Below are 13,356 nucleotides of genomic sequence, written 5' to 3' on the forward strand. Positions count from 1 at the left end.
ACTTTACTTTCCACACACACACACACACACACACACACACACACACACACACACACACACATATACACACACAGTATGCCTTTTTGTTGTTTTCTTGGCAGTCCCCATCTGTCGCATGCACTCAGAAGAATGAATTACAGCCAATTAAGATGGCTGGCGCTGAAGCAACGGAGCAGAGGGTAAACACCATTTGCGCCGAAAAAGAGGGGAGGGTTAAGCTCCGTTATGCCCCCGCGTCTGCCGAGCAGTTTTATATTGGATGTTTTTTGAACATTGAAAAACTACAAATTCATTTCCATTGAGTGCTTTAGCGGCGCGGGCAGTGAATCAGTCTCGCAGCACGGAGGTTTAAGAGGTGTTTGAAATGTCCCTTCAACACGTTTTCCAGAAACAGGAGAGCTGAAACATTCGGTATCTTCCATTGAGACGTCTCCAACTGCACATGATTAGTAAGAGTGCTGATGGAAACATTCGCTCGATACCGTGGAGTAAATTCATTCAACCGAGTGCATTTATTCTGCGAAGAAGTGGCAGAGTCAGAAGTACACATCAGACAAATTGTCCTCCGAATGAGTGACATGTTACCTTCATGTCACATATGGTTATCAATACACGTGAGGACTTCATGGCTTCATCATGAGCTCTTCCCCGTCGTCTACTAATCTGGCCTGACACGGCAAAAACCACAAGACAACGAGGGTCCGTATGATCCGAAAACAGAGACATCCTGATACTTCGGTCTCGTGACTTATTAGGAGACACGGCAAGTCGGTGTGTAGATATTAACATGGGAAAGAGAGTTCAATGGGAAGTCATTGGCCTTCTAGTACTACATATAATAAATGAAACTAAGATATGATTCTGAATATAACAGCTGAACAGTACATAATCAAGAGTAAATAGGTTTTTCTTCCAACACCTTTTTTTTTCTGTTGCTTTTCAGGATCCCTGCATGAGTCGACTGACCGCGTTGTCCATTTCCACCGAAACAGGATCCTCACACGCCGACATGGAAATGAATGTTAAAATCAATTATGTTGTTCAACGTGTGAAATTATCTCCTTGCCCTTTAAATATCTTTACTAGCATCACGAATTAATGAAACTGGTGCTTAATATTTTACGCGTTGCTTCGGAAATAATGTAAATTTGCATTACTTATATATATTACTACATATATACATATATATATATATATATATATATATATATATATATATATATATATATATATTGGACTTCATGCTAGTTATTATGTAGCAGTTAAAACCTTAACCATGCAACATTTTGCAAAGTCATTATAGTGTTTTTTTCTCCCGTGTAAAATGTAACTGTAGTTGTCAGATACATGTAGTGGAGGGGAAAGTGCACCGTCTGCCTGATAGGAAGCGAAGTGGAACGTGCATAACTGCAGTAACTTTCCACCACTCCGTTGCATGCTCGCTCTGTGTTGAGCGGACTATGTAGATCCCATTTAATTGAAAGATTCTTGGCCGAGCGTGTGCTCGACATCCGTCCAGACGCGGAGCAGCAGTCCTGCCGTCTGTCTGTGGACGGACGCGTCGCGCCGCTTAAGGGGCAGAGAGCTCACTGCGGCCGCTGGAGGCCAAGCGAGGCAGTGATGCGGTAAATGCTGCAGTGTGTGTGTGTGTGTGTGTGTGTGTGTGTGTGTGTGTGGGGCCTGATCATCCCCAGGCCTGGTTCAGGTAATGTAGCGGAGAGGAGGGTAAGCCGCCTTGACACACACACGCCTGGATCACAGAGGCTATAGCAGGACGCCGCAGGGTAGGGATTGTGTTTGTGTGTCTGTCTGTGTGTAAAGCAATTGTGTGTGCGTGTGTGTGTGTGTGTGTGTGTGTCAGTGGGTTCTGGTCCTCTCTGGGATTGTCTTAAATGTCTATCTGCATGTCTGAAAACCTAAAAAAGACAAACTGTGAGGAAAGTCTTTAAAACGGGGTCGCGGCTTGACCTCACGCGGCGCGCCCCGCTGAGCACTCGAGTAACAGCGTTAGGCAAATGGCTCCATCTGATTAAATGACAAACAGCGTCTGCTCACCTTGAGTCACAGGTGGCCTCCTGCCCGGCCGCTCTGCCGCTGCTCCGTCTCACCCTGACTTTCTTGGCGCCTCAGCATTTTTTACGAGTGGCCCATTTGCCTCCGTCAGCGCTTTCAGCCCCATCGTATTTAAAAGAGTTAAGGACTGAGGGCCAGATTTCTTCCTGATGCATTCTGCATTGGGGGGACGCGCCGATCCAAGTCGTTCAGTCCTGATACCTGGATGTTGACACGGACTGCTAGATACCAGTGTTTAATTGGCGAGCTGTGACCCTCGCTGTGTCGAAGTGCCTGGGATCATTCCTTCTCCTCCAAGTGTAAGGCAACACTTAAAAACTGCTTTCCTAACCTGTAACTTGTAAGAACTAAACACATGGGTATCAATGTACTGAATAATAAAGTGCACAAGAGCAACTTGGTCAAAAATATTTGACAGCAATAACAGTTTAAGTGTAAACCTTTTTGAATGCAGCAACAAATAGGTCGCATTAAAAATCCCAGTATATAATGTGTGTAGGTAACGAATGCAGGTAACGTATGCCTCCAATAGGAAGCCATACAGCAGCTGTGCATTACCAAGACAGATTATAGGGTGAGACGTTTTAGTGGATTGGATTTGACATTAAAAAAAAAAAGGAAAGTGCAATAAAAGCAAGTTTTGTGTTTCAGAAAAGCGTACATCTGTGAGCTACTGATTAATGACTCCCCGTGTCCTGCTTTTCCTAAAATAAACGTCACCCTGTGTTGCCGTCTCCTCCATCATTTGTCACTCTCTCCTGACGTGTTACCTCCACCGCCTTTGTTTGTTCACTGTATATTTTAAGCCTTAACTCGGCAGTGACATGTAGCCAAAAATAGCGCCGGCATCATCTGCTCCTTATATAAACACACAGCAGCTGCCAACAACCAGTGGATGAGCCCCAGAAATACCCAGAATGCAGCACAATGTGGCATTGATTCCCCAGCCCTATTGGGAGCCTCGAAATTAATTAAAAAATGGTTTAATTTCCAAAATTCGGATCGGGGGTGAGTTACTGTGTTGTTATGGTGGCAAACAGTATTGAACAGAGAAGTCAAACGAGAGTTTGTCAGGTTTCTGTTTCTTCGTATTTTGTTATCATATGGATTTAGGTTTTACTCATCCCCAGATTTCCTGCAGTCGGCTACAGTTTTGAAAATGAGGTCTAATGCAGCCGCTCTTAAAAAAACACACAAAATGCCACGATCTCTGCTTTTTTTTTCCAGGATATTATATTTCCAAGACAGCGAAGGTGACAAAATGATATACACTTAGTTGTATATCGGCTGCACTTACAGCAGCAGGGGCGGGGTAATTTTCTCCCAGAACATAATGAAAGATGACGGGGGAGCGTGATACACATTACTGACATGTTGAGTATCTTTTTTTTTTCTTCTAAAGAAGCATTATTGATTCCCTTGTGACAAAAAAAAAAAAATCTCTGTGAAAGACACTTCAAACCCAGTGGTGTGATTCACGGTAAAAGATAAGGCCGATGCTTGGACGGCAAGATGCTTTGGCTGGGAGGCGAGTTGACAACATATTGATCGGAGCAACAGGTTATCTACAGTGAGAATCCATTTTCATGCGCACAGAGGGAACACATGCAGGCAGGCGAAGCACCTTTCATAAAACCACAATTACAACCACATAAACGGGGCGAGAGTATATCAGTCAGAGCGGTAAATGTGCGGCGGCCAGTGGACGGAAGTGGCAGGCGGGCCTCGAGATGCTGGCAAATCAATTGAATGTATAGCTCACAAACACACACACACACACACACCCTTCAGCCACATCGAGGAAAAAAAGTCCCAAAAATGGGTTTTTATTGGATGCCCAGAAACGGTCGGTGATCAAACTCAAACAGCCAAAAGAGCCACAGTGATTTAGTGGAGCGAAAATCCATTATGGCTCCAACCAAAGGTAATGACTTCTTCAGGCCATCCAGCTGATTCTCCAGAACAAGAGCGGGAGGGGGAAAAAACACACACACACACACACACACACACACACACAGATACGCCGGACAAATCAGGCTCTTGTAGAGCACAGTGTGAGGTCCAGAAAGAGTCCACACTGACATCGCCTCCCTTTCAGTCCTTTTATACCTTCGCTCACTCACAGGGGCAGCGGAGCGAGCACGTCTCCATTTAAACTGAAGTGGTTTATGTATAGCCACCGCAGTCTGGAGACACAAACCACTGCCTGCTGCAGAGAGCACGAAGGAGATGAGGGACCTAATGACTCCGATATTCATGTGTCTCGTTCGCTGAAGGTTCTCCGTGCGTTATTCAGAGCATTCATGTAGCAGCAAAAGAGTGTTCGCTATGTAAAGGCGAGCTAATGTGCCGCCACCCTGCACCACTCGCACTATACGAAGCCGCACATGCGCCACATAACATTGACCTTACTGCAAAAAGGTGGAGAAAAACAGCGGTGAGAGCGGAACATGGTGATGTGCTCCACCTTCAGCATGCGTTTCCCCCGCTCGCAACATCACAGCCAGCCAAACGACTCGGGGAAAGAATCCGAGTTGTGTAAAAAAAAAACAATACATGTAGTCAAAACGAAAGGCTTCTCCGTCTCTCGACAGAAAACGTCGAGGTGCCCTTGAGCAAAGCGAGCAATCTTAACGCTCGGCGAGATGGGCCCGGGCGATGCAATTTTGAAGGGAAAAAAAAAACGACGCCCTGCAGTGTCCAAGAGAACTTTGGACCTCGCCATCAAGGAGAGGAGTAACGCTCCTCGCCGCTGCAGCTCGGAGAGAGAGAGAGAGAACCCAAACTGCACTTGAAGCACCCTTCTGCAGAAGAGTTGAAATAACTCCCACGGTTAACGCCGGGCGCTTCGAGCATCCAAGAGCATGAAGCAGCGGCTCATTTTGTTGGAAAGCAAGTGTAAAAATAAGGCAGTGCTGCACTGCAGATTCACGGTTGATTTAGTTATAGCTGGATGTCATGAATATCAAACTAATCGGTATACTATACGACCGTATGGCGGAGTGTAAGACGGTTACCGCATCATTTGCGAGCAGCTGCGGCAGCGTGGGTTGCCTCATTGTGCGCACGCACACACACACACAAAGGGTCATACTGGCTCCGAGTCACAGAGGTCACTTTACTGCACGGGTGTAAAACATACGGCCCGCGGGCCGGATCTGGCTCGCGGGGAGGGGTCCAGTCCGGACCGGCCAGGGTTTCCAGGCGAACAGAAGAAAAAAATAATAATAATTCAAAATTAGCAGAGCTGGGATTCAAACCTCTGACCCTCTCCTTGGAAGACAGACATGTAAACAGTTGCCATTGATGCAAGCACTGATGTTATTGTATTCAAAGTCGTTAAACATGGATTTCGTCATGAAAGCGGCGTCCCAAAGCGAGGGAATCTGCAGTGGAGAGCCCAGGCAGATAAACAGAGGGCTGACGACTGAATTTTTGGTCTTTATGTTTCTAGTTAATTGTTGAAAGACCTTAAAATAGAGTTTATCATCCAAGAACCCTCACCAATGATTTAAACAGAGAAATTTTGTCGTTATTATGCTGTGATTTTACTGGTCCGGCCCACTTTAGATCGAAATAAGCGGCACGTGGCCCCTTCGCTGAAATGAGTTTGACACCCCTACTTCTTCCCAGCACCTTTTATTTCTTATCAGGATTTCACACCGTTGTTTCTCTCGGCGTTCGAACCGGCGTGTTCGTACCGGCTTAAATTCATATGACTCGCCATGACATTACAAACACGTCCGTAAAGCCTCATTAGCTGCTGTTTAAGACTCATCCTTGATTAGAGCCAGCTTTCGGGCCAATGCAATAATTGCCACCTCCCGAATAATTACAGCGGAGGGTTCTTTACCGAGGTAAGTAACGAACTCTAATCCTGTAAAGTAGGTAATTAAGGGGTGGCGGCGGCTAATGCAACTTTACGCCCTGCTCACGGTGTGATATGAGCAACGCGCTTTGGTTCGAGGCGTTGAGGTCGCGGCCGGCACGCCGCTAGAACGTCGCGCGGATGAAAAGAGAAGAAGAAAAAAGGGACACATGCTGGGAATCGACAGGAAAGGGGCCGGGATACATGGATGTGAGATGTATGGGTGACAAACAAATCCCCCTATTCCCCCCAGTAACAGACACCAAACACCAGCAAATGCCGCCACTCATCCCGCCAACTGATAAGAGCTGCAAGTCGTCCAGGCAAACACTCGAGACTGAACCGCAGGACCTGAGCCGCTATACCGCCTTCTCTCATCTCTCCCTGCTCTCAGATCAGCGCAGCGGCGGCTTTTTTTTTTTTTTTTTGCCTCTTCCCCAACGCCAACGCCAGAAGAGACGAGCAAAACCTGGAGCTGACACAAAATGAAAGCTCAGCATGCACAAAAGCCATGTTAATCCTATTGAATTTCTCAGCGTGATCGACAGCGCCGGGTCCGCTAATTAATTCGAGATCGCTCCACATTTGCAGACAGGTTGCATGCGTTTGGGGAGAAAGGCCTCGTTCGCATGCACGCATTTCCTTTTTGGTATTGATCCAGCTGTCTGTATGCCTGCATGAGCATGGGTGCTTCGCAAGTGTACTCGCACTGCTACAGCAAAACTCCAGCGTCCTGGAACAATCATCAAGACCATTAATAGTCCATCCAAACAGGGGAAAACCTTTTTTTCTTTCCAAAAAAGTCCTCTTGGGGATGTGACTCAAGTCGCGGTTCTGTAAAAGTGCAGTAAAACTAAGACTTCTACAGTAGCGGCATGTGTACATTTTCTGATAAACAAAGGTTTTGAAGAGAGAAGACTAGCCGGGGGTTTGGATCTTCCTGCACAATGATGCAACTGGCAGAAAGGCGGGAGAAAACTAAAGCTAACTGTCTGGCTGCTTATGCGTCCGTCTGCCTATTCGCCTGGACTTACCTTTCATACCGAATTTGGAGCGCCGGCCGTATTTGTTGATGAGAACAAAAAGGACGAGGAGGAGGACGCAAGCGAAGCCCGCCAAACCCACGGCGATGGAAACCTGAGAGGAAGGAGGCAGAAAACGCTGCGTCAGACTGCGCTCACATCGTAATGCTCTCCAGATTTATGATCACCTTAAACACTGCAAATCAGAGTTTAATCTCACTAGACTGTGACGACTGCTTTCACATAGATTACAGCAGTCTGGGGGACGAAAAGACACAACTCAATACCTGTCTTGGCTGCGATGCATTCAGTTGACAGAATGTAATTTCCATATAATCCTTGTGTTCGGCGAGACTTATTCTCAGTGCGGTTTTAAAATAAAAAATGCAGCGGGGACTTTAAAGCTGTCTCATCATCTTCATCGTCATTGCAAACATGTATTCTGATCATCAAGTGACGAATAAATACCGAAATCCAATAAATAATTGTTTTCTTTTAAAAAAAGGAAAATGATCCACAAACTAAGCCGTACACTGAGCCATCGTGACATTTGTTTTACTTGTTTTTCTCACTATGATCAGTCAAAATGTCCGACATGAAAACAGCAAGTGGGTTCTTGGGGCTGGGTTGAGATGAAATACTTTGTAACACCAAAAACACACTCCTTTGAAAATGTGTTTGACGTAAGCTTCAACGATTAGCATGTCCGGCTAACTAGCTTACATTAGACAGCGGCGTATGGCAAAATGTCGGCCATTAAAAAAAAAAAAAAACATTAGCATGTCTTTCAATCTACTGGACAGCAGTGTTATGACTCGCCCGCACTCGGGGTGAACAGAGTACATCATCAACATCATTAATGTCCAAACATACAGCTCTGGAAGAAAAAAAATAAGGACTGTGACATCGTTTGGTGTATTGTAGACTTTGTTCCTCAGCTCTGCGTGTCAACACACAGAACAAACCCCCTCCAAGGGTCCTCCGACAAAAGCAGTTAGGATTTGTGTCGAGATGCGCAGCAGCTCCGCCGAGACCAGGGGCAACGTCTTTAGCAGCTGTTTCATCAACATCATTAGGGAGAAAACTCACCCCAAAAGTGTCTTCATCTGGTCGGCCCGAATCACCATCTGACGGCGTCGAAGGAGCTGAAACACAGAAACGCACAAATTAGGCATCAGCGGCTGAGAATGAAGCTTTAATGGCTGTGGTTTACTCCCACACTTACAGTAAATATGTAGTAAACTGGGTTTCACACTCATGTGGGCTTTCTTATGGCAGCATGCACAGTGTATGCACGAGAATAAGCATTTTGTTTTCCTGTCTAACATCCACTGTGTGAACCTATTAATGCAATTATCATTTTCAGGATCTTAACGAGGCAAAATGTTTTTTATGCATGTTTTGCGATAGCGCTCATTGCCAGTTAAAACATATTAATTAGTGCTTCCGTCATTCCTGTGTCTTACATTTTTATATAAATATTTCAATGTACTCTTGCCGTCGTTGACTACATGTTAGTAGAAAAAAAAGATAGATGAATTGATCAAAACGTGAGACTCTGCGAGAAGAAAAAACACCGCGCTGCCATGTGTTAGCTCAGACATGACACGCTACTTAAGCAGGTGTGTTGGGATAGATAATCGGTAGGAGGAGAGCTAGCTTGGCTAAATAGCGGAGCCGATGGCAGATGCCAATAAAGATTCAATCGAGTTACATTGTGTTACATTCAGTCAGTCTGGGGACCTGTAAACCAGCTGCTTAGACCAAAAAAAAACATTGATATCTGCCGATAAGGCTCATCGACGATCTGCAATTTTATCGGCGGCAGAAAAAGTGGTTTTGGCATTTCGATGAATGGTTAATCTGTATGTGTAGATGCTGCTAAAGGGCTTTCAGTTTGCACAACCTTAAATGCACACCTATGTCTGACATCTGTCCACAGGTTTCAAACAAAGTCTTAAAGTGAAAGAAACAGAAAATACGTTGTGTTTGTGTTTTTTTTTGCACCTATGCATGCTCATGCTTGTACACAAAGACAGTATACACAAATATACAACCATAAAAACAGAAAAAGAAGTTACATACATATAGCCAAGAGCAACAAATGTTAAATTGGGTCCAAAGAAATGACACAAACTCAAAGTCGAACACACATTTTCGGACTGAACTGGATCCTGCTGGATTACATATTAGTGTCTCAAAAGGATCCTGAAGATGTCAAGAAGCTCCATGTCGCACCTCGACAAACGAGAGTCTTGGCAAATGGCGGAGAGTTTTGTAGAGTGCAGGCCAAAGAGCACAGAGACAAGAGCCATGAAACAAAATGAACTGGTGTCAGGGAAACTCCAGTCCGAGGCCTCCAGCCAGGACATCAGAGAGTAATTGTGGGCAAATTAATGGCCGCATGGTAGACTGGCTGCCACTGGCTCAGACACACACATAACAGTAAAGTGCATTGCTCTGCGTCTGAGTCTGTGAGTGTGTGCCCTAACTACCATCTATCTGTCCCTCCTTCCCAGCTTTCATCCCTCTCCTCTCCTCCCCCTGCCCTCCTCTCTCCTCAGCAGTATAAGTATCGGCCGGCCTGTCAGTCTCCTCTTCCACGGCTGAGCTCCCTCACACACTGCCGCTTTAATGTTTCACACTCTTATCACCCAAACGCCTCTCCCTCACCTGCCTCGCAGTGTGTGGGTGTGCACGTATGTGTGGCGCCGTGAAGTCCTCGCCCCCCCCCCCCCGCCCTCCATCCCCGATGCAGCTCCGCCGGCGCCCATCCGTTCCCATCGCCGGCCCGGCTGCTTTATAATCCATGGCTGATTAGAAAGAATGGCCCTTCATATGGAGATGGAAGAAGACTCTGACGAAGGTCAGAGATCAGACCGGCCCACTTAGTTTAAGCCGTCAACGGCGAGGCTGCCACAACAGCCTGAGGCCAAACCACACATCCCGGGCAGCAGACTAACGATGCACGAGCGAGAGAGCTGGCCAAAGCATCGTTCCAGCAGTATGACTGCACTGGCCGCTTCACAAGCATTCACACGTCACCAGCTAACGCGATGGGAAACTAGCTTGTTTACGCTGCTTCTGGCTTGTTGGGGGTTTTGTCAATACGGCGAGTTGCAAGTCCCACGACAGAGAATGACTAAAACTTGTTGTCCTCTGGGAAACTACCACATGACTGCTATGTCATAGTGAGTCTCTCTGACTTTTAATTTCTCCAAGCGGTGGTATTGAGGCATTATCTTACTGTTTCAGAATTTAAGCAAACGTGAGCGTTTTTGTCTTTTTCTTTATTCGATTCGGGGGAATTTTCATTTCTAGTAACCGCTACCGGCATTACCTGAGATATGGCAACAGCTTCTCAATCCAGCTCGTCACGCGCTGTCGCTTTGTCTGTCACTTTCCAAGGCAGCTTAGCTTAGCTTAGCCTTAGCGTACCGTCACAGTAAACCTTCTGAGTTCAAACGGGGAAATCCTCACGGTTGTGAACTTAAGTTAAGCCAACAAAACCACCTGGGTCGGTTTAGGAAGATTGCTTGTTTGTTTGACCCATTCACCTCTTGTCCTTTTCTGGCGTTTCTAACCAACTCATAGAGATCTCTCTTGAATAACTTGCTCATTGCTTCATAGATACGGCCGACAAATTGGCAAAATTCATGTTTGCCTGCTATAAGTGGAAGTGTGCCTCGTCTACCTTACAGTTTTGTCACTGGAAACTGTTTGAATACTTGGCAGGTGATTGGATGAACCATCGATCAATCTTCCTGTACTGGCTTCTTCCGGAGCCGTCAGTGTTGTTGAGCCTGTAGCTGCCAGTCGCTCCGGGACGTCGATCGGTCCGTTCTCTGGCAGAAGCATTACTCAACGAGACGGAGTTTTGCGTGATTGCGAAAAATCCAGGTGCCACGCAAGGTAATCATCTACCTCCATTAAAAAGAAACTTTGGGTGGTAAATCTACCGTCAACAGTGACTAAGCGTGGCAGGGCCCAGTGAACGGTTCATCGAGGCATCCGAGCCCAGCTGCTGGAGTGGAGGCGCCGCTTGCCAAACCGGCAGGAGTAGACTGCGGCAGTCGTACAGGTGACCTCGCTGTGAGAGAATATGTAAATGTGTGAGGGTTAAGCAGGGCTTCACTGAAGCATCATCTGAAGCATCATCTCTCCCCCATAAGGAAACAAAAAGACAGAACCACAAGCCACCGAGTGGCTGCTGCTGTGCTTTTGAGGGTTTTCAGGGTCCAGAACTTAACAGATTTCTATGAACTGCAACACAAAGTCAATAAATTTCCCCATGGTTACTATCTCAACAGTGACGATCCAACATTAAGTGGTGTGTTTGTGTGTGTGTGTGCGTGTGCATAATGATGCCAGACAAACACGTAGTAACAAAATAAATGAAAACCATATAAACTGCAGGGTTACATTTGAAAATACAAACACTCACCTAATTCCACTAAGTCTGCAAAAGAGAAGACAGAGAAAGTCACGCCGTGTCAATAAATTGACACGAGGGATTAACCTCGGAATATTGACCATGGGGAGAAATTTGCCAGTCTTTGTGGGTTTATTCCCCCTCCCTGTGAACTCGGAGTGAACTGCAGACAAACAATCTACCTGACTGAACTGTGTATGAACCCCAGCTGTGATCCAGCCGGCGGGAATCAGCTCCACAAACCTACGCCCTGCGCAGGGATATTTTAATAACAAGTAAAACCCCTCCGTGCTTCTTCCACCTATCGGGTGGAACCTGTGATTCAGACAACAGGTTGAAAGAAATTCAACTCGTCGAAGACTTGTTCCAAATCCTGATGCCTATTTTTTTTTTTAAATGGGCACCATGTTAGCTCTTGGAGGAATCGGGGAGTTACTTGGCAAAATGTCTTCTTTTCTCCTGTGCTTTTATTCTAATTTAAATCTAGGAGTAGGAAGGCGACATTCAGGCAGTAAAAATGTGTTAATAACCCTTGTAAAAAATAGCGTTTTCTTTTTCCTCCACGAGAATACTCGTGTGATTATGGGGACATCAGTGCTGGCCGCTGCAAACAAGTGCATAGTTTGTCAGCCACGAGCACGACGAGGGAGGGCTGCCCAGCGGGAACGATCCACTCACCTTCTTCGGCGCCCGGGGCCATGAGGAAGTGGCCATACACGGTCTTGGTGACCGCTCCCAAAGAGTTGCTGGCCTCGAGGGTGTAGTTGCCGTTGTTTAAGTGCGTTGGGTTCTGGAAGGTCAGGCAGCCCTCCAGGTAGTCCTGGTAAAAGTCCATCTCGGTTCTGATGTATTCGTTTTGGAGGATCTCCTTTTGCTTGTAGAACCAGCGCAGCTTGGGATGGGGGTAGCCCCGAACCGTGAATTCGATGCAGGTATCGTGGCGCTGTTCGGGCTCAGCCAGTCTCAGGATGACCGGAGGAACTGCAGTGGAGAAGAAAACAAACTATCTCAATCACGTCACGGATTCAAGGTACAAATCCACACCTAGCACGAGGGAAACACCAGAATGAGCAGTTCCTGGATGCCTTCGAAGCTTGTACTGCCCGTCCTGAAACCTTGAAGACAGGATTCTTGAGGGTTTGAGTCAGATTCTTGCGTTATAAAGTTCTACAACCTTTGGGCCGATGAAAACCTGACCTATTTCTTTGAAGGACCTCAAAAAGTAAATATGCAGCAGCCTACTTAACGCCAAGCTGTTCTGATTTGTTCTGGGAACTATGACATTTAGGAGACAGGGTTCCTGCCTGAGAGTGGCAATGAGCCTTTTACATATTGCAGCAGTACACGGAGTGGTGGAGAAAAACAAACAGATAGAGGGGCTCCTCTCGCCTGAAGCAGTCGGAGGAACCTCCGCGGCATAAACGAGCACAAAGCCTCTCTTCCCCGACACGCAGCAACACACCTCTGAGTCCACGACGCCGGCAAGCTGAGAGGCAATTTATCACTTTAATACCATCAGATACATTTCATAAACAATTCATACACTGATTTGTCTTTGCGACGAGTCACACTCGCAGCTACATCATCAAAAGGAAATATTTGGCAGTCAGTATTACCTGGCAGTCTCTCAGTGTCTGATCTACGTACCAGACCCCCGCCCCAGATACATTTACCCACAAACTCCACCGCTCACACACACACACACACACATTTGTAATAATCCATTGCTTTGTCTCTTGTTGGGCTTCGATGCCTGCAGTTTCTATAGGTGTGTCAGCAATCCTATTTACAGTACATTGACTAGATCCTCTTTGATGTGTGTTTACGCCGTCATTCAGACGACCCCGCAGCAGCCCAGATGAATCCCCACCGGCAGTTTCATGCGGTGTGCTAATGAATAGAACAATATTTCAGCTTATGATTTGAATCAAGAAATAGGCCTTGGGTTCGTCGCTTGTTAA

The 13,356-nt window shown here is 46.3% G+C and overlaps 1 protein-coding gene across 5 annotated transcripts in view; it reads right to left on the bottom strand.

Moving 5' to 3' along the window:
• ntrk3b (neurotrophic tyrosine kinase, receptor, type 3b) overlaps nucleotides 1-13,356 on the bottom strand; it is a 158,792-nt gene that overhangs the window by 63,261 nt on the left and 82,175 nt on the right. For 3 of the 5 annotated variants that reach the window (XM_068576761.1, XM_068576777.1, XM_068576752.1), the window contains exons 8-11: nucleotides 12,074-12,376; nucleotides 11,408-11,422; nucleotides 8,053-8,108; nucleotides 6,976-7,078 (exon numbers count right to left, since the gene is read on the bottom strand). In XM_068576761.1, coding sequence (XP_068432862.1) covers nucleotides 6,976-7,078; nucleotides 8,053-8,108; nucleotides 11,408-11,422; nucleotides 12,074-12,376 — 477 coding nt within the window. The remainder of the gene's footprint in view (nucleotides 1-6,975; nucleotides 7,079-8,052; nucleotides 8,109-11,407; nucleotides 11,423-12,073; nucleotides 12,377-13,356) is intronic. The other 2 variants (XM_068576787.1, XM_068576768.1) reach the window with 1 other exon arrangement.

The sequence above is a fragment of the Clinocottus analis genome, unplaced genomic scaffold (genome assembly GCF_023055335.1).
Source record: "Clinocottus analis isolate CAN_PGR_092001 unplaced genomic scaffold, fCliAna1.0.p SCAF_1, whole genome shotgun sequence".
In the NCBI taxonomy this organism is placed as follows: domain Eukaryota; kingdom Metazoa; phylum Chordata; class Actinopteri; order Perciformes; family Cottidae; genus Clinocottus; species Clinocottus analis.